A 21,353-nucleotide genomic window follows, 5' to 3' on the forward strand; every position below is an offset into this window, starting at 1 on the left:
CGGGGAGCTCCTGGCCATTCATGGCGCTGGACAGGAGCAGGGAAAGTTTAGCCCCGGTCCTGAGCCGCCGCCTAACGGCGTGGAGCCCGGTGCGGCCCCGCCTCCGGAGAGGCTGCGCGGGGGAGCCGGCGCGGCGGCAGGAGCGGCCGGGCCGGGGCCGGGGCCGGGGCCGGGCCGGGGCCGGGGCCGGGGCCGGGGCCGGGGCCGGGCCGCCCCCGCGCGGGGCGCTTTTCCCAGGGCACGGGGCTGACGCCCGCTTTTCTGGGGGGGGAGGGGCCGGGAGAGAGAGAAAGGAGGGAAATGGTGAGGGGACCACAAAGAGGGAGGAAGCAGTGTGCGCGTGGCGCGCGGGGAGCCGCAGCCCGGCCCGGGTTCCCTCCAGAAGGGGCGGAGTAGACGGGGCTCGGAGCCGGGGGCTCGGAGCCGTGCCCGGGCCGCCGCGCGGGGCGCGAGGCGCGGGGCGCGTGGGGGAGGCCCCCGCTCCTGCCCCCCCACGCTCATACACACATGCACACACACATGCACACACATGCACACACATGCACACACATGCACACACACACATGCACACACGCGCACGCACACACACACACACGCACGCGCCACTCCGGGGGCCAGCCGGCCCGAGGGGAGGGGGCCGGGGCTTTCTCGGCGGGGCAGCGCGGGCTCCGAGGCAGGCGGCGGGGTGGGAGGGGGAGTTCGGGGAGCCGCGACTGGGGGAGGGGGCGGGGAAGCGGGGAGGGGGCATGCGCAGAGGCGGCAGCCCGGCACGCGGCGCTGCCGCTCACCTCTTAAAAGCGCCTGGGCTCGGGGTGACCGCGCTTCAGTCCGGCCGGAGCGGCTGCGGGCTGCGGAGGAGCCCCGGGGAGCCCGCCGCGCCCCGACGGCCCGCCCGCTCCCCCGGCTCCGGGAAGCGGCTGCCCCGGTCGATGGGACCGGACGCCGCGCGGAGTCGGAGCCGGCGCCCGTCGAGGGGCCCCGGGGCCCCCCCAGCCCGCGGCGGAGCTCGGGCATGACCGGCCCGCGGACCTGAGGACGGGGGAGGCGGCTCCGCCCGGCCGATGGGGAGAGCGCGGGGCGGCCGCCGGGCCGGGCCGTGAGGCGCCGCTCCGCCACCCCCGCTCTCGGCCCCCTCTCGGCCCGGGCCCCGGCGCCGGGCCCCCGCGGGAACATGGCCCTGGAGAAGCTCTGCTCGGTCCTCAAAGGTAAGAGCCGGCCCGGCCGGCGCGGGCGGGCCGGAGCTGTCCGGGGGCTGCGGGGCCCCTTCCCGGGGCGCCCGCGCCCGCCCTCGCCCCCTCGGCGCGCGCTTGCTCCCGCCCGCGGAGCTCCTGTCCTGGGGCGCTGGGCCGGGGGGGGGGCCCAGACTACGGCCGGGCGCCCCCACGCTCCCGCCGCCGCCGCCTTTGTCACCCTCGGTGCGGCCAGAAACGGTGCCCGGAGAGGCGCCGCCGGAGCTGCCCCCGAGCCGGCGCCCGCCGCTCCACAGCCGCTCGTCCCGGAGGGTCCCGGTGTGATCTGGAAGCGGCCCCGGCGTGGGGGGGGGGTCAGCTCTGAGAAAAGCGAACCCCTAAATGGACGTTGTTTCCGTGGGCGACCTGCCGTCACCAAGGGGGCTTCCTTCACCTGTCAGCGCTTCGCTTTCACGAGATCCCTCGACTGAATATACAAAGATAACGGGAAGCCGGGTCTCGGAGCCCAGAAATGCCACCCGAACTGATCTTTGAGGCGCCTTTCACGCGCCTTGTGTTTGTTGCCCTTTTCACACCCTCCAACAAACGATGCTGTTGTTGACACCGGGTTTGCCATAAATCCAGCCAGTACGTAGCTGTCCAGAGAATCCAGGCAGCTAGCCCGGAGCCAAGCCAAGACGCTCAGTGGGAAGCGATTATTTTCCTAGCGCTTCTCTGATCCATAGATAAGTCATTTTTTAAAAAGTAAGCTTCCTAGTGTGGATCTGGAACGGGCACCGAGGTGCTAAATTCATAATATTCAAATGTAATGATACGTGTGTGTCAAATGCCCGTGTGTTTTGTGTTTTGCTTCCAGCCAGAAGCAAAATATGTAAAGTCAAACCTGTAGAGCTGCTAATTCTCAAACCTCTGCTGCTCCATTCAGTGTCGTATGCTGAAGAAAGCCCTGCTCAGCCGACAGACAATTACATTGTCGAAAGCTGACTCAAAACCCAAGTCATCGTCACTTGTGGCTTATGAGCAGAACGTCAGAGAAGCTCGTCCCCCTCTAAAAGTATTAACGGCTCCTTATTGTGTTTCTTGCCCTTCCGCTTCATTTCTCTAAACACAATAATGTTCCTTGATGGTGGTGGTAGTAATAGTGATAGAGGAGGAGAGTTGGGAGGCTGCGACACCACTGCAGGCTTTCCTGAAGTGGAGCTCAGCCAATGCTGACCCGTTTTCTAATGATGTACAATGTCTCTGGGGAGTGTGGCTTGTTTCAGTCTTCTGCTCTGGACTTTTCCATAGATGCTATCTCAGTTTGACAAAGTGATATTCCTCCCTAGATTTTGAGTGAAGTCTTAAAATATAAAGCTGTTGCTGTTGAATCTCTCCCTCATTTCTTACATTTAGAATGAAAATAGTCTCCTTGCCGAAAGTAGTACATTCAGACAAAACAGTTATTTCAAATTTTCCAAGAGATAAAGGGTTTGTGACATGTGTTTTTTTTTAACAACTTAGGTTGTCCTTCAAAGTTATTTATGAATTTCTTTTTTATTTCTCAGAGCAAAAATAGCACAATGAAACAAAGGGCTGCTCTCTTCCCCTACTTTAAGTTTTAAAAAAAAGTGAATTTTGCTTTACTTCCATTGTTGTAACCTTTTCACATTTCATGAAAAACTTGTGCATTATATCAGCGTTTTCATCAGTATCTGTTTCCATCAGAAGCTTGTGCCAAATTAGGGGGATTTTTCCCCCCAAGTCAGGTAACAGTAACATAAAAGTTAGTTTATAATAAAAACACAATATATTTTCAATTAATAATGACTTTTGAATTAGCAAAAACTTTTGTCAAATTGTTATGAAATAATAACAAATATGGTGCTTTAAATAGTTAATAATTTAGCTATCTAAATGTTTCCTAAATTAACCATTGAAATTTCCACCAAAATGATATAATTTCACTTAATTTCTTCTTGCACAAGCATTTTGCAATGAATTAGCAAGCAAAACTTTTTTGTATAGCAAATCTTTTTCTTCCAATATCAGATTTTAAGAATTTGAGAGAATCTAAACCATATGCATTTCCACTCCCTAGATTAACTATTTCTTCTTGTGTTCTTGTTATAAGAACTACAATAATCACATGTAATTTGAGTGTGTAGTTTTAAAAATAAGGCTTAATCTCTTTTTAACTTAAGTAGAGGTTATATATTAAAAAGTGTTATAATTTCATTTGTATTCTTTTTATGATAGAGGCTAAATTTTTTACAAGTTTAGGGCCAGATTAATTTTGAAAATGCCTTTTGATATGATCTTAAAGTAATTAAGAGGCATTGCAGTACTCTTAAGGCATGGTATAAGTCCTTGAAAGCTTAAAGCAAGATTAATAATGACTATTAATTTACATTAATAATAAGACATTAGATAAAGAATTAAGAATGGAATCGGATATGATGGAATTTGATGGGATGGTAGTCCCATGGTATATTTCATATGTTCATTTTCTAGTCATGTCACATATTAATATACAAATACGTTATGTGTGTGCATACCTAGATGTAGTGTAGACTATACACATACACACATGCACACATTCCATATAGAAAAGCTAATGTGGCAATTATATTGCTCATTAATATCAAGAAATGTTGTCAGAAAACAGGATCCATTGTCCTCACCAAAAACAATTTTCCATCATGCTATTTGTTATATTTTCCCCATATTTCAGGTATGCTTTTACCTTCTGCCAATGCACTCTGTCCTCTTGGGCCACTAAAAAAAGGGGAAACTTTATCAGGTGACATACATGCTATTTCATTTATAATTAGCCAGCTTAAATCATTTTTACTTAATATAGACAGCACTGAAAGAACCCTGAATTTAGAGTCAAAGGACCTGGGTTCAAATCCCACCTCTGATTTTCTTTGTTTGACATTAAACAAATTTCTTTTAAAAAAAAAAAAGCCAGTGTGCCTCAGTTTCCCCAAGTGTTAAAATGTAGGGCAGGGGTATTGACTAGATGCTAAATCAGAGTTTCTACCTGTTTACATGTTTGAGTTAGAAGGTTTTTTCTATTTTTTTTTTCTATTTTTCATTTTACTGAAAAGAATTATATACTTCCAAGTTCATTTGTATGTTATTTTATATTTTTAAGGAAAAACTCTTCCAAGACATTAGAATTTCTCGATAGTACCATTCAGTGTCCAAGTTCTGCATTTTTAATAAGCTAAATTGCATCTACATTGATGAATGTTATTTTTAAAAGTTATTGCTGAAAATTTGCATGACCATAGATATTAATAAAAACTTTAATGATTAATTGACTATCTCCCCTTAAAAATTATCTTATAATAATAGGTAGTTAAGAGTTCAATTAGAGAGTAAATGTTAATAGTTTAATGAGCCATCGATTTTTTTATTTAGATTATAGGACTGAGGATCAGACTTGATGAGGATTATATTAGACTTTATCAAAATTTATTATGCAAAGTGGATTATTAAGTAACTTTGTTCCTAGTGACATAAAAACTGCATTAAATTCTCATATTGAAAGTTTGAATTAGATAAACATCAGATTTGCATACAAATAAAAATAAGAATATAAACACATAGGCAACCTCTGAACCACATATATATGCTTGTCCTTAGTAGTCTATATATGCACCAGTAGATTCCTACACATTGTAGCCTGTCAGCTAAATCCTAATTTCAAGTAAAAGGATTTTAGTTGAATTTGTGATATTGATGTCACAAAAGGAAAAATAAACTTTTCATTGGGACTATTTTTTTATTCTACAAACTTAAATCTTATTAAAAAAAAATAATCTGGTACCAGGACTTGGAAAAGTAAGTATGAGCAATACCTAAAATAAAATTATTGGGACACAACAAAGTAACAAGAGCAAAAAAGGAGATTAATCTAAAAAAACCTCAACTTTTCTTCCCATTCAAAATAACTAACATTCATTTACATATGATTCCTGTAATTTGACAGAAAAATGTAAAGCTGGAGGTTGGAGGAAAGGAAAGTCAAATGACCTCTAAAATATGATTTGGTATCACAATAATGAGAAGAGTGTCTGAGGAATTTGTGGTTATTACAGTGGGAAGACATGTATAGCTGTCTTCCCAGGAGCACTTTTAATTTCTTACAGTGGTTTGAGTCTGACAAGGAACCTGTCATATTTCTCGGAAAAGAGAAGGCACTATAAGTTAAGTTTTCTTTTCTTAAAGAAGCGATTGGCAGTGTGATTAACAAGCGTATGTTAGGATCCAGGAATTTACAAAGTTCACTATACCTTGTAGTCTTCCTTATGAGTAGATGTTTAACTACCATAATGGATATTGTTAAAGTTAAATATCCTCTTGTTATTAGGTACATAGTAAAGTAGAATTTTTTTGGCCCAATATCTCCTATTTTCTAAAAAATTGCTCCAATGATTGAATATCTGGGACTCCTGATACTGGACTTTAGATAGAATCCCCTCTGTTTTTCACTGAAGATCCCTTGTTTCATTCTAGCTTAAGTAAAGGTTTAAAGAACAACAACTATAAAATCATCTCAGAAAGTGGAATTGGCCAAAGTTGTGACTAGACAAATGCTGAGGATTCGGTTCTCTTCATTAAGTCCTCCAAATAAAAAAGAAGTATGCCTTCAGTGTGGCTCTTAAAGGCTTAGTATTATGTGCTAAGCAGTCAACACACTGATTTAAGGTAAGTACGACTGTTTTGAGAAATAAAGGCCATTGACTAAAGGATGTAGATTAACGTTGGTTGAGACTTAAAAGTCCAAGATTTGGAATTTAAACTTAATATGAATAAAATAAATTTTACTTTTTTTTTCCATTTAATATAATTGGAAAGAAGGACCTTTAACTGTAAAGCCTATAAGGACAAGAAGTAGGGGTAAAAGCTAATTTGGGTCATTTTAATGGGATGAGTTGGGGATAACCCTTAAACCCACAAAAGCTAATGATAAGTTCAAATCCTAACATCCTTCTTTATTAGAAAAAAATGAGCCATAACTAAGAATAGTGTTATCCTTACCTGAATTTCAGAGTCAAAATGGTTAAAAATATTTCTTTCCACCCAGTTCATTGTTAAAAATTTCATTATCATTCCCTTTTAACAAAGCTGAATTAAACCTGCATTTAACCTTTAAGGTTACAAAGTTTGAGAAAATGTCTAAATCTGATCTTCAACCTTAATATAATGACAATTGAAATCTAAATAGTGCTTTGAAACTTGCAGAGCACTTTGCACACATCCCCATTTGAGCCTCAACAATTCTCAAGATTGGTTTGAAAAAGCATTATTCCTTTTCTACAAATGAGGAAATTATGGGCAAGAGAAGTTATGTGACTAGCCCAAAATGATGGAGGTGGTCAGTAAATGTCAGAGGTGGAATGTGAATCTAGGTCTTCCTGACTCTAATTCTTTTCTTTGATTCATGTTGTCATGCTGATGGTTTGGTGTTTTGCATGCTTTTTCAAAACATAGATTATCTTAGATGATTTCTGGATTTGAGAATTCCTTTCAACCAAAATGTATGTAAATATCTGCTATAGGCCAGGTATTATGCCTAGGTGTCAAGGATACAATGATTTTTAAGATGGCACAATCCTTTCCCTCAAGGAGCCTATATTCCACTGGAGGTGGGGAGAAATAGAGAGCAAACTAAAGCCAGAAAATTTGAGGAAGAAGGAAACCTCCTTATTTGGAATAATCAGTGAAGGCTTCCCAAAGGAGATGGCAACTGAATTACCATGAAGGAAAAAAAACATTCTGAAGAGGAATGCATACATTTTCAGGCATGAGAGAAACCTACTTAGATGCTCAGATATGGAAAAAAGATATATCACTTTTGGAGAAGAGTTAGTAATCCAGTCAACTAGAACATTTGAAGTTTGTGAAGGATCCATAAAGAGCAGGTGAAGGGAAGTAAAGGGAAATAAGGTTAGAATGTGAACAAATTTTGGAAGATTTTAAATGCCAAGTTAAGAACCTGTATTTTATACTCTAAACAACAGAGACTATCTAAAGATTTTTTGAACAGACAAGTAACATAATTAGACCTGTGCTTATGGAGATTATTTTAACATCTCGGCCTTGAATCAGCCTTCCTCCACCTTCACCCTATCTCCCAATGTCTTCCTAAAACTAAACTAAGAGGAACTTAGAATTCCACACAGTTCAATTGAGGCAAAATCTTATTTGGCAGTCTAAGTTACTTGTTATCCTGCCTTAGCCTTACAGATCTCTCTCAGACCAAGACTTGAATGGAAATCTGAAACTTCCTAGCGAGGTGCTTGATCTGTCTCCTGCTCTCCAGTTCACTAAATTCTCTCTGAATTCTCATTTTCACATCTCTCCAGTACTGTGACTGTTTACTAATGTTGTTAAAATATCCTGAGGAAGAGTAAGCTATCTTCCTTGCCATTCACATTCAAAGAGTACTCTGTACTCAATCATTCCCAGTACTTAGTAAAAGACAATGAGGACTTTAAGATTATTAAAATAATACACGCAAAGTACCAGTAAAAGTCTGAAAAAAAGACTTGGCAACTAATTGAATGTTGAGAGAAGAGATAGAAAAATTAGTGAACCATTTAGTCAAAAAGGGAGGAGGAACAATAGAAGTTTTAGTGAGACAGAGGACAGAAAAAATGCAGAAATGCCTTAATTAATAATTCCATTCAAATTCTATTTATTCAATATTAGAGTTAATAAACAACTTAAGTGCTATTATCTTTTCATAATGTTAAATTGTAGCAGGGAGATACATCCTAACCTAATTCCATGGTATTGGACATTCCTGGAATTTCTTTTAATAATTCAGCCTGATTATGACCCAGCTTCATTACAAAGAATCTATTAAATTCTCAGCCAAATTCGTATGTTTGTTATGACTTGTTAACTAGGATGATTAATAGTCAACTGCTTTACCACTAGGAAGAAGAAAGACAAAGGTGCACTACAGAGTCCCTCCTTCCTTTCCTAGCATCTTTGTTTCAAATGGCACGATTTCAGAAAAGTAATTGGAGTGCAGTCTAGAAATGCAGCAACAAATATAATCATTTTGTGTTTGAAACTTTAGTTAAAACATTTTATACCACTTGTGAATAATATGATTGATATCAACAATAAGCCAGATTTGTATACAGCTTGATCTTTATTAGCTGCTGTCTATAACAACTCAAGTTAGTTTCTTCAGTTCATTTTTTATGTCAGTTATTCCCCCTGGTTTCAGTTTTCATAAATATGCCCATTTGCCTCTGTCATTCATTTAGCTAAGATGAAAAGAATGCAACTGAAAGGTGGTGCCTCTCAGGAAGTTTCTTGTAGCATGATACATGTAACATTTGGGATGATTTCATACTGATATAGATAGAAAATGCTATTTAAAGAATCACCAGACTTCTGATTATTACCATATTTCCACTATGAAAGTACTTGTCCCAACAAATAATGTTATCTCTATCCCAAGAGTCAATTCCTCTAAGTCAAATATAGTTTAAGTATTTGGGAAGTTCTCTGAAAGGTTGATTCTTTTGTAACATATTATATCTTCAACAGTAGCACTGATCTAGCCTCTCCCCACTCCTTTCCCCAAAAAATAATAAAAAGGACAAAGAAACTGAGAAGTGAGCTAGAGTAGGTCAACAAAAAAATAAAGGCTAAAAATTGAAAAAGACTATAACAACTCTATCACAACATCCTTAATAGGTTCAGAGACTATTGCTTAAAAACTCTTGCATCTTAACGGTGTACCTTTCACTTAGTACATGCTTTGTGTTTTGCATTGCATTGGAATGGACCCGAGAGGGAATCTAGTATAATCTCTCATCCTAATAGGAATCCCCATTATAGTTTCCCTGGCAGTTGGACATCCAGTCTCTTCTTTAACATGTCCACTGGAGGAAAATTCATTTTCCTCATGAGGAAGTTCATTTAACCAAACAACTTTTAACTGTAAGAGTTCCTCCTTGTAAGTTAAAACCAGTCTCCTTGTACCAATTGTCCACTGGTCCTTTAAGTCATTGGAGCTACATGAAATATATCTAATCCATTTTCCAATGACAAGACTATCTGTTTTAAGACAACTGTCACATCTCCCAAATCTTCTCTCAAAGTTAAATATCCTTATTTCCTTTAAGTTTGTTTTTATAGTATGGTATCCAAAACTGAAAAGTGCCTTTGAGAGAGTCTGATTAAATAATAATGCAGAAGGACTAGATATTTATTTTAACATAAATCAAAAAGCATTTAACATTGACTTTTGGCAGTCATCTCATACTTTTCACTCCTGTTGAGCCTGAAGGCCATCAAAACCACTTAAGTCTGGTATTAAATCAAAACTTCTCAAATCTGTACTTATACTTTTGATTTTTTTTAACTTCATTGGATAGATAAATGGATGGATAGTTTGCAAATATTATAAAAACTAACATCTATATATGAATATTAGGGTACAGGGATAGAATTTTTACATTCAAGGGAAAATTATGAAAGCATCAATACTGATAGAAATAAAAAATAAAGGTGACTATCATAGAACTTGATGTAATGGCAAAAAGTATTTCAAGGTAATGTATCAATTTAACCTCTAAAATCTTCACTTGTACTATAATGAAAATTTTGTTAGGTTTCATTTTCTAAATATAGATTATTTTGTATCCTAGGATTCTTCATAGCTGTGAAACTGCTTTAATTGATTTCTTTGAGGCTGCTGCCCCCTTTCTGCTTTTATCATGTGGAAGCTTGAATGTCAAAGAATCCAATTGAACTTTCACTGAAATAACACATTCATGAATTACCGACAGTACGTGGAAAGACAGTATTATAATCCAAGGATAAAAATTAAATTTAAATGTAAAATATTCTATTTTAAAACCTGTTTGAAATATTATTGACTTGATTGAAGAGTTTAGTGTATCAGCAGTGTTTGTTTAAAGACTTAAAACTTGTGCTTTTCCCATCCATACTAAGGAAGGATCATTTTAAATTCATACTTCAAGTGTAGATATAATTAAGTACAAATCAGTTTCTTTAATGATTTTCTTAATACTAAGAAACCAAAATAGGATTTTTTTTAAAATCTTGAGGTTGAAAGCTATATAATTAAAAATAATGTTTTTATTTTTCTATATTTTGCCATCAGTTTTTCCCTGGAAAAATAATTCATCTTTATTGATAGTTTTATTTTAATATGTGTTTTCTGTTCTTTTAATAGTGTTATTAATAACAGTACTTGTAGTGGAAGGCATTGCTGTGGCCCAGAAGACCCAAGGTATAGTATTTATAATGCCAATTTATAGCATATTCTAGATAGTGGAATGGGTTAATAAAAAGTAGTGTAGATATGAATGCAATTTCCATAATCCCTCTGGGTTATTTTAGTGACCTAAGGCATTCTGTCAACATAGATGCCTCAGTTAACTGAGTTCAGCTGCAGTTAAGCAAAGTAAATTGTCAATTGCTATTCTTGCCCTGGTTATTCAGTAGTCTACTATTACTAGTGGCTTCTGACTCACAGTGGGAATATGAACAAAATTGAGTCCTACTTAAACATAAAGCAAGAAGAGAAACTCATTTTTGAAATATGACCAGACAGAGAAGCAGCATTGTATACTAGAAAGATTCCTGATTTGAAGTCAAGGCACTTATTTTTAAAATTCTAATTCTTATTATTTATTGCTTATGTCACCTTGCTCCAATTATTTCACCATTCTGGACCTCAATTTCCTCATATGTAAAATGATAGGATTGAATTAAACTGTTCATTCCAACTCTCAATGCTATGAGTACAAAATTACTCAAAATCCTTTCTATAAAATCTTTCTGGATATGAAAATTAAACCAGCTGAATTACTGTAGGTCAGGTTTTCATTTCAAATGATATGCCTTTTCCTATAAAAGCTCTTAACCTAAATTTACTTTTGAAATATATGTAGGGAGGAAGCTAGATGGCACAGTGGATAGAGCACCAGCCCTAGAGTCAGGAGGACCTGAGTTCAAATCCAGCCTCAGACACATATTACCTGTGTGACCTTGGGCAAGTCACTTAACCCCATTGCCTTTCCAAAAAAAAAAAAAGATTTTATATATATATATACATATATATGTGTATATATATATACATATATATATACACATATATATGTATATATATGTATATATATGTATGTATGTCATGATGTTATATGAAAATAACTGAGTTAAATTTCTAAACATTGAACTGTATTATCATCATGAGTTTGCACCCCACCACTACCATAGGCATCATAGTAATGTCTTGTAAAGTGGTGACTCAGTAGTTGTTTTTTCCTTTGGACTGAGGCGGTAGGGGGAAATCATTATTTTTCAGGACTGAGGATTGCATGCTATCAGGTAAATTGGGGCAATGCCTAAGACCCCAAATATCTTATTTTTCCTTTCTTCTGTGACTTTAGTAAATTTCTGTCCTCCTAACATAGTACACAGAATATCCCTTCACTCTTGCTTAAGTATATCAAATTTGCCAAAGACTATTTTAAAAATATATATAATACTCTTGATAAATATTAATTGGAGTTGTGTGTGTGTGTTTACATTGGTTGAAATTGTAAATGTATGTATTTTTGTTGTTGGGGTTGCTTGATTTTCTTTTCATTCATTAGTTTTAATGTAATTTTTTTAAAGATGGACAAAATATTGGAATTAAACATGTTCCAGCTACCCAGTGTGGAATTTGGGTTCGAACCAGCAATGGGGGTCATTTTGCATCACCAAATTATCCTGAATCATACCCACCAAACAAGGAGTGTATCTATATTTTGGAAGGTATTTTTAAATGTCTTTTTCCCTCTTGAATTTTACTTTGATTATAAAATTAAAAGAACTGATAATATAATACCATTGATCAAACAAGTAACATAAATGCTTCTGACCTTTAAACATTCATAAAAATAAAATGGTAGGTTAGGTGGTACAGAAGGAAGGAGAGCTAGGTAGTGCAGTGGACAGAGTGTGGGCAGGAAAACTGATCCTGACTTCAAAATCAGCTTCAAAAAGTTACTGGTTCGATGACCCTAGGCAAGTAAAACTCCAGTTTGCCTCAGTTCTTCATCTGTAAAATAAGTTGGAGAAGAAAAGGCAAAACCACTCTAGTATCTTTACCAAGAAAACCCCAAAATGGGGTCACAAAGTTGGACACAACAATAACAAAGAGATTTCTAAGTTTTTTTTAATTCCTTAAAAGAACCTTCAAACTAGTAAAAATTATTTGTTTCAGTTTTTCATCTCTTCAATATCAATATTAATGAGAAAAATTTCTGAAAAATTTTCCTTAACGCATTACTGAGAATAATTTACCAGAACCTATGCAATTTCTGTACATGAACCTCTTTGATTTAACATTACTTTTTTTTGTTTATATTTTCTCATTTTTTTATTGATCCTTTATATTTCATGAATTGAATATTTGCTTCTTAAAATCTTGATTCCAATAAAATGTATTTAACTAACATAATAAATAATGTATGTTGAGGGGTAAATTATTATTGTTCCACAAAGGATAACATCATAGTTAATATAAATTATGTATTCTGACCTATATTCTTCATAATGTTTAAGTTATTAATAAATGCAAACTGTGGCGCTGCCAATTCTTCTTGATTTATTCACATTGGCTCCAAGCATGTTATTTCATTCATATTGATGTCCTTAGTTGTAAAGTATTGATTCAGCAGTAATTTCTATTTTTTCTTTAGATCTTTTCAGTATTTCTGCATTACATATTTCCTTCCTTAAAAACTGTCCTAATTGACTCTGTTGCAGCTGCTCCACGTCAAAGAATAGAATTGACCTTTGATGAACATTATTATATAGAACCTTCATTTGAATGTCGATTTGATCACTTGGAAATTCGAGATGGGCCATTTGGTTTCTCTCCACTTATAGATCGTTATTGTGGTGTAAAAAGTCCTTCATTAATTAGATCAACAGGCAGATTTATGTGGATTAAGTTTAGTTCTGATGAAGAACTTGAAGGATTAGGATTTCGAGCAAAATACTCTTTTATTCCAGGTAAGGATTTATTTTTTTCAGGTAAAACTTTATTTTTTTCAAGATTAATTACCTCAAAGCATAGGCTATTAAGGCTAGGAAGGTCAATTAGTCAAGCTGTATCTATTAGCACAGATGTAAGATTGTAAAGGAATTAGGTATCACCATGTACATCCAGATAAAGGGAAAAAAAGGAAAAAAAATAATTACAGAATCTGAATTACACTATGTTCACTTTTTAAAGATTTCTCTTATGTTTTTACTTCCTGTCCTATGGTTTTCTTTTTTCTCCCTTAGTCCTAATTGCTCACATAGAAAATGCCTAATATGTAAACACGTTAAATATAAATGTACTTGTTAGAATGTTTACTAGACTATTGCTGCTGTGGGGAGTGGGGTGGAAAGGGAGGGTAAAAGAAAATTGTGTTACTTAATATGGATGTAGATGACTGTTGAAAAATTTTAATAACATTTAACTGGAAAATAAAATAAAATTATCAAGAAATTAGGACCTAAAGAAAGGTGTTCTGTGAAAAGAACTTTACAAAAAAGCTAGCATTGGTTCTATACTACTTAAAGATTTTGAATTTCAACATCAATAGAAAATGTTACAAAAGCTTCTCTGACTCTTTTCATGTATTCACAATGACAAAACAACTAGATGAAACAGAAAAATTCACCCAACCAGTTCCTTTAACCCCACGATTCTAAACAACTTGATTGATTCATGTTTTTCCCCCATTATATGAATTGAACATTATCTTTAGGAATGGTCATTCAGTAATAACTATTGGTCACTTACTGTTCAAAAAAAAACACCCTTATTAGGCATGATGGAGATAAATCATTTAAAGAGTTATTTTCAAGGTATTAAAAAATTTTAAGTCATTGGTATATTACAGTTGGAATAGATCTTAGAGGTATTCTAAGGTCTTCTCTTTATTTTGCTGGTGAGATAACTGAGGCACAGAAAGGTGAAGCAAGAGGTAGTTAGCACTGGAATTAGAATTCTGGTTTTTTTTAACTTCCAGGCTAATACTCTTAAAAGAGCAATATTTTTCCCAAATAGGTATCTTCTATACTTAGTGACAAAAATCTTATGTTACAAAAAGAGAGAGAACTTTGAATAAGGAAGTGGACAATAGAGAAACAACTAATTAATTACATTCATTCTTTTTTTTTTTAGGTTTTTGCAAGGCAAATGGAGTTAAGTGGCTTGCCCAAGGCCACACAGCTAGGTAATTATTAAGTGTCTGAGACCAGATTTAAACCCAGGTACTCCTGATTCCAAGGTGGGTGCTTTATCTACTAGACCACCTAGCTGCCCCTACGTTCATTCTTTAAAGGATTAATATATAAGAAATTTCTAAGTTAAACACTTATCTTGAAAGATAACAGATAATATTCTAACATAAGAGGTACCTCACAAAACAAAAAATGAGCCAGAATCTCTCCACATTTCAGAAGGATCCCATTAAAAGGATCTAGTGCCCCACTAAAGCTTCTGAAAGTATCACAAGAGCCCTACTTTAAGTGACTTCTACTTTATTAATTAAAACTGAGCTCTTTAAACTATTTTGTTTAAACTATTATAGAATTTTGTCTTGTTTGGGAATATTACAAATTATAACTTGAAAATGGCTTGTGGGAGAGAGATTTTTATATCAGGAGAATCTGGATCATAAATATCGAGTACTTTATAAATTCAGATTCCCTTTAACTTTGGAAAAAATATTTTATAAATTAGCATAAGCTAATGCCAAATATGTATTCTTATAGAACAAAATTTGTTTTATAATGTCTTTTTGAAAATAGTTATGGGGGGGCAGCTAGGTGGCATAGTGTGGATAAAGCACCCACCTTGGAGTCAGGAGTACCTGGGTTCAAATCGGGTCTCAGACACTTAATAATTACCTAGCTGTGTGGCCTTGGGCAAGCCACTTAACCCCATTTACCTTACAAAAAAAAATAGTTATGGGGGCAGCTAGGTGGTGCAGTGGGTAGAGCACTGGCCCTGGAGTCAGAAGGACTTGAGTTCAAATGCTGTCTCAGACTTTTAATAATTACATATCTATACGGGCAAGTCATTTAACCCCATTGCCCTGCAAAAATAAAAAAAAAGAAAGAAAGAAAAAGAAAATACACTTACAACCTGGGGTAATGACAATATGATGACAACTGACTTGAGTTTGACTCCTATTTTTTGTTTAATATCTGATAATTCTCTATATGACCTTAGACAAGTTATACTTCTCTAGGACTCAGTTTTCTTTATTTCCAAAATAAGAGTTAGATTATAAGTTCTCTAGGGTCCTTTCTAGCTCTAATAATTCTGCTACTATTCTAAAAAAATTGTCTTTTACTAATTGTTACGGACTTTTGTGTGGGGGAGCACTGTAAATTATCTTCACCTGGTGTCCTTGAGCACCAGAGCCTTATCTTAGTAAGTGTCACAGAAGTGGGAGTGGATTAGAGACTGGGAAGGTATTTAAGCACTGGTATTTGGTTCAATAAATGGGCACCTTGGAGATCTAGGAGTACTTGAGGATCTTGGAGAACTTGTCATCCTTGTCTTCCTTGTCTCCCACCCCTCCAGTTCTCGCCTGGGGAAGATTAAGGGAGTCCAGAAGTGGAACTCAACCTATGACGTCCAGGAAAGGGGACTCAACATAATGGCACCCAAACAGGGACACAACAACTAATTATTCCAGAAACTTTATATTTGTTAAAGTTTAGTTTTAACCCAAATAAAGTTGTTCTTCTGATATGGAAAACAACAGAGGGAGTAGCAACTATTCTCTTTTAATCTTTTAAATGATATGATCTTAAATAGTTTGTTCATATTCACTTTGATTTTATGTAGCATATTCTGCAAACTGTTGACCTAAACCCAATTTTCTGCCAGACTTCTTTTCCATTTTCCCAGCAATCTTATCAATAACTTTTCTGTAGTTAATAAATGCTTTCATATTTTCAGAAATAAATTGCAATGTTGCCCAACAAATAAGAGAAGTGGTCTTGAATTAGAAAGCTCTGAGTTCAAGTCCTATTTCTGTCTCTGTGATCTTGGGCAAGTCATAGTTTCCTTATATGAAATTTCCTTAAATCAGTGAAGTTAAAAGTTTTGCCCCCTCTGCTTATTCCATGTAATGTCTATACAAATGAAGTTAACTGATTGGGGTTAGTATGATTTGTTAAATTGACACTGTCTTTTCAATGAAGTTAAAATATTTGTTTATAAATATTCAGTCTATGCTTAAACAAATCTATTCTTTTGACAACATGGTGCCAAATTATCTGCCAGTTCAGACAATTTATTAAAAGCTTAATTCATTCATTTGAATTTCTCTATAAGACACCAAACAACTGATTGACCAAAATTGACCAAATATGCTGTGTTATGAATAACATTGGTTCTTAGATGTCTGTATAGCATAACTACCTCAGCGGAGCAACATAATCCTATGGATTTACCCTGCAATTTCTGTTTGCCACTGTAAAACCAAACATGAAGTTCACCAGAATGAGATGCCTGGTGCTACTTCTGCTGAGTTGCCAAGAAAATGTCTTACTAGATATTGATTAATTATTAATACCATATTCAAAAGATATTATTTTCATTAAATTTTAACATAGCAAGGTACCAGCCTACAGTAAATGGAAAGGATACTCATAAATTATCAGTAGTCTGCACTGAATCATGCTTTGAGAACTATTGATTTGAGGCATTATTTGAAATGGATCCTAACTTCATGGACCATAAAATATAGTTACAAGAATGGGACACATATACAAATAGCTATAAAACAAAATAACACAGAAGCAATGCATGAAAGAGATACAAACTACTATGTGAGGTCTAAGGAAGGAAATAATCATTAGCAACTGGAGGGCTAGGGATCAGGGAAAGCTTAACCATGAGAAGAGGGAGGAAAAAGAATGTAGTCAAAGGCATATATGCAGAAAAACATGGGACATGTAAATAAATTAACAAGCAATGCAATGATGTCATTAAATTTGCTAAACCTTGAACCAACTCTAAAATTTTTTCAGCATCAATGATTGTCTTCTTTTCTGTTACAGATCCAGACTTTACTTACCTAGGAGGTATTTTAAATCCCATTCCAGGTCTAGTATTATATTGTCACTTTTTTTTATCTTATGATACTTGTAATGAAGCTTATTTTCCATTGACCTCATTTATGTGTCCCCTCTAGATTGCCAATTTGAACTCTCAGGAGCTGATGGAATAGTACGCTCTAGTCAAGTAGAACAGGAAGACAAAACAAAACCTGGACAAGCAGTTGACTGTATATGGACAATTAAAGCTACTCCAAAAGCCAAGGTATCTTTTATAAAATAAGTCATTTTAAGTGAAAATACATTATTTACATTATATGCTACTTTGGTTTAAGTAGGTTGTTTGGGATTATTTTATCTATAAATACGTCTGAAAATTTTTTTTAAAAAACTACCATTGCTATCATAAAATTATCCAAAATGTAACTTGTGAAAATTAAGGACTAATACAAATCCACTAAAAATTTTTAATTTGTAAATAGCCAACTTTTTTGGAAGAAATCAGGTTTAAGGGACTTGGCCAGGGTCACACAAGTTAGAGATTAAGGTCAGATTTGAATTCTGTTCCTTCTACCTCCAGAGCCAGTGTTCTGTCTACGGCTCTACCTGGCTGTCCCACTACTTGTAAAGTATAAATTAAGGAATAGCATGCTGATCATGGATCATTTATTAGGCAAATAATCATAGAATAATATTTCTAATACTGAATGGTATTCAAGATCCTTTATAAAAACTTAAAGGAGAACATGCTAATGGTCCCCAGTTACTCTGTTTTTTTAAGAATGAAGCACCCTATTTAATCAAAATATAGAAATTTGCCTTTATGTTTAATATTCAAAAGACCAAAAGAGAGACTTGATAATAAATCAAATAAAATTCAAGACACTAGAAAAGATATGCTTACAAGCACAAGAATAAAATGAACCCAAAAATATAAAGGAAAATATATTTATGAGAAATATTAGACATGGAAAAGAGTACAAACACCATTTTACAGCTAAGGAACCTGAGGCTTAATGAAGTTGTGATCTGCAAATGGTTGCATAGATAGTAAACAATAGACCCAAGGCTTTCAGTGAGGTCTCTCAACACCCAGTAAAACACTTGTTTCCAGTACACTGTAAGGCAATAATTAATTTTTTTTGAAGTACAACACTAGAATGGTAGAAGTCAAGAGTTGTTCTTTCATCCATTACTGATGAGCTCTATTCTAAAGATTTCTTTTCATTTCTACTCATTGTTAATCATATTTCTTTTAAATATTTCAGTATTATGAATATTATCTGAAGATAGATCCAAAACATAAACATAAACACAAAACATAAGCATTTTGTTTCATGATTTTGATTTGTTGATTTTCCATTCACTTCCCTCAAATATTAATACATGGGGCAGCTAGGTGACGCAGTGGATAGAGCACCGGCCCTGGAGTCAGGAATATCTGAGTTCAAATCCGGCCTCAGACACTTAATAATTACCTAGCTGTGTGGCCTTGGGAAAGCCACTTAACCACATTGCCTTGCCAAAAAAAAAAAAAAAAAAAAAAAAAAAATATATATATATATATATATATATATATATATATATATATATATATATTAACACGTAATAAGCATAATCACATGGCTTAGGTTAGTGGTCAGTTCAATGGAGCACATTGACATCAGGTCAAAGTTAGATGAAAATATGTATGTGATCAACTTCAGTCAAAAACAAATTTCATCTATTTCATTAACAGATTTATCTGAGATTCCTAGACTATCAAATGGAACATTCAAATGAATGCAAGAGAAACTTTGTTGCCGTGTATGATGGAAGCAGTTCTATTGAAAACCTGAAGGCCAAGTTTTGCAGTACTGTAGCCAATGATGTAATGCTTCAAACAGGAATTGGAGTGATTCGAATGTGGGCTGATGAAGGTAGCCGGCTCAGCAGGTTCAGAATGCTGTTTACATCATTTGTGGATCGTAAGTAAAGAGTACATTCCCAGAAGCAAAAGCTATCTATGTAAGAGATTTTTCATATCTTTGGATATGTATGAGAAGATATTCACCCACTAGTCATCTTTATATTTAAATTCATCTAATAAATTTAGATGATAAATCTACCAAAAAAAATTACCAGGTCTTATATTATTTTTTCTTATTTATTTTTTCAATAGCCCCTATGGGAATCTGACCAAATTTAAAAGTGATGAATCATAAAAGGTCAGTCAAAATTATTAGGGTGATTGACTCTGATTTTATATTAATAAGAGTATTCAAATTAACCCATTATTTCTGTCTATTCTCTTTAAGCAAAATTTTAGAGTTGGAATGCCTCGTGACTATCTCACAAGATTTCATTGACATTGTAAATAGATCTTTGAAAGTAATGACATTTCAATTAACCTTTAATAAATCAGAAAAAACCAATATTAACCTATGTCTTCTGCCTGTTTCATGAAGATGATGAGAAGATGAACTACATAGTTCCTGAAAAACTATTTAAGCAATCTTTTTGAATTGCCACATGGTAATTTAGAATGTTTCTGAACAAATAGTAAAGAACAGGATATGACAACCTGAACTAACCAGTTCTACCATTAATATGTATCTTCATTCAACAAACATTTATTGAGAAACTATTATATTTAAGGTACTGTTTTACATTGTGAGGGATCTAAAAGTGCATATGGCACATCCCCTGCCTTTAGGAGCTTTTAGTCTAGTGGAGGATGTAAGCCATATATTTTTATATATTATATACATATATATATATAGATAGATAGATAGATAGACATATGAAATAACTATATAATACAGGTGCTTTTTAAAATTAAAACTTTTTTTTAAAAATTAAAACTTTTTAAAATCGTTCCCTAATCAAATTGATGTGGGGGGGAAACACATCAACCTAATCCTGGACAGCTTTCTTATGACTTGAATGAGACTTTATTCACCCATTAGGCACATTCTTCACTTTTCCTTAGTGATATAAACTGAGTTTAACAATGTCCATGATTCAGAGTTATTAGACACTCTCAAATTTATATATTTGTGAGGGCTTGGATTTCCCATACCTGATTATCCCCCTAGAGCTTACATTCACTCCCAAAATGTTCCTGTAGCTCATACCAGTGTTGAGACCTAGCCCAATCCAAAAGAATTTTAAAAAGAAAAAGGTGGTGGGGGGGAACAAATTTCCCTGCTCGAGGGGGAAGTCTAATCCCAAATAGTCAACTGCTTGCCCCCAAGTGAAAAGCCAGCTTCTCTAATAAATCACTGCAGTACTTTAGTGCAATCCTAAATTCAGATTGTTACAAATGAATGAAAGAAAAACCTGCTAGAGTGAGAGAAAATTGTACATTTTATTCATGAATCCTATAGGATATGGGTACCTCACCTAGCATGAGGCATGAGGTAACATTCAAACAACAGGTAATTTATGGTCTTCAGAAACTCTATCCCCCTCTTCTTGGATTTTCATAGGCTCTCAGAGTTTGGGTTACAATCTAAGAGGTCCACCCATTCCATGACATGTCCCTAATATGATCCCCCCCACATCAAATGATGCATGATATGCTGATAAACCCCAATCCTCACAGGAGGTATGTGCCTAATTGAGCAAACTCAGTTGCATTAGGTCAAGACTTCTAGGTCACTCTTGATGGGTTTGGAATGGGATTCTTCTAATCTTGGTTTGCCATCTCTGGAATGAGATTGGGAAAACTCTCCTGGACTTGTGATTGGCTGGGTCATTTACCCTTTGTAATGGATTCCCTAGGGGCCCCCCTCCACACTCTGTGAAGACCAACACCCTACATTCCTCACAGAGATCCCAGGTAAAATATTAACCAATCAAGCTTCTCTCCAGGAAAAGAAAAAGTATTTGAGATTTCTAAGCTACTAGGCAAAATGCATACAATAGATATGGAATCCATAAGGATCCTGGAAATGCTTATCTGGATTCATGTCACAATAGGGCAAACAGTTGAGAATCTGATCAAAAATCAATGCCCTTGAGCCCAACAAATGTATCTGGCTCTTCTAAAAAAGCATTAATTGGAAACCT

General features: G+C 36.7%; 1 protein-coding gene across 3 annotated transcripts in view; it reads left to right on the plus strand.

The window, feature by feature from the left end:
• The first annotated feature begins 886 nt into the window (after positions 1-886).
• Positions 887-21,353, plus strand: part of NETO2 (neuropilin and tolloid like 2) — a 29,493-nt gene continuing 9,026 nt past the window's right edge. The window contains exons 1-8 of one of the 3 annotated variants that reach the window (XM_074211421.1): positions 1,510-5,888; positions 9,857-9,996; positions 10,408-10,464; positions 11,856-11,996; positions 12,993-13,241; positions 17,304-17,348; positions 17,438-17,565; positions 19,039-19,267. In XM_074211421.1, the coding sequence (XP_074067522.1) occupies position 9,996; positions 10,408-10,464; positions 11,856-11,996; positions 12,993-13,241; positions 17,304-17,348; positions 17,438-17,565; positions 19,039-19,267 (850 nt within the window). In that variant the 5' untranslated portion in view covers positions 1,510-5,888; positions 9,857-9,995. Of the gene's footprint in view, positions 1,206-1,509; positions 9,997-10,407; positions 10,465-11,855; positions 11,997-12,992; positions 13,242-17,303; positions 17,349-17,437; positions 17,566-19,038; positions 19,268-21,353 lie in introns of those variants that run through there. The other 2 variants (XM_074211419.1, XM_074211420.1) reach the window with 2 other exon arrangements.

Source organism: Macrotis lagotis, chromosome 1, assembly GCF_037893015.1.
Source record: "Macrotis lagotis isolate mMagLag1 chromosome 1, bilby.v1.9.chrom.fasta, whole genome shotgun sequence".
NCBI classification, from domain to species: domain Eukaryota; kingdom Metazoa; phylum Chordata; class Mammalia; order Peramelemorphia; family Peramelidae; genus Macrotis; species Macrotis lagotis.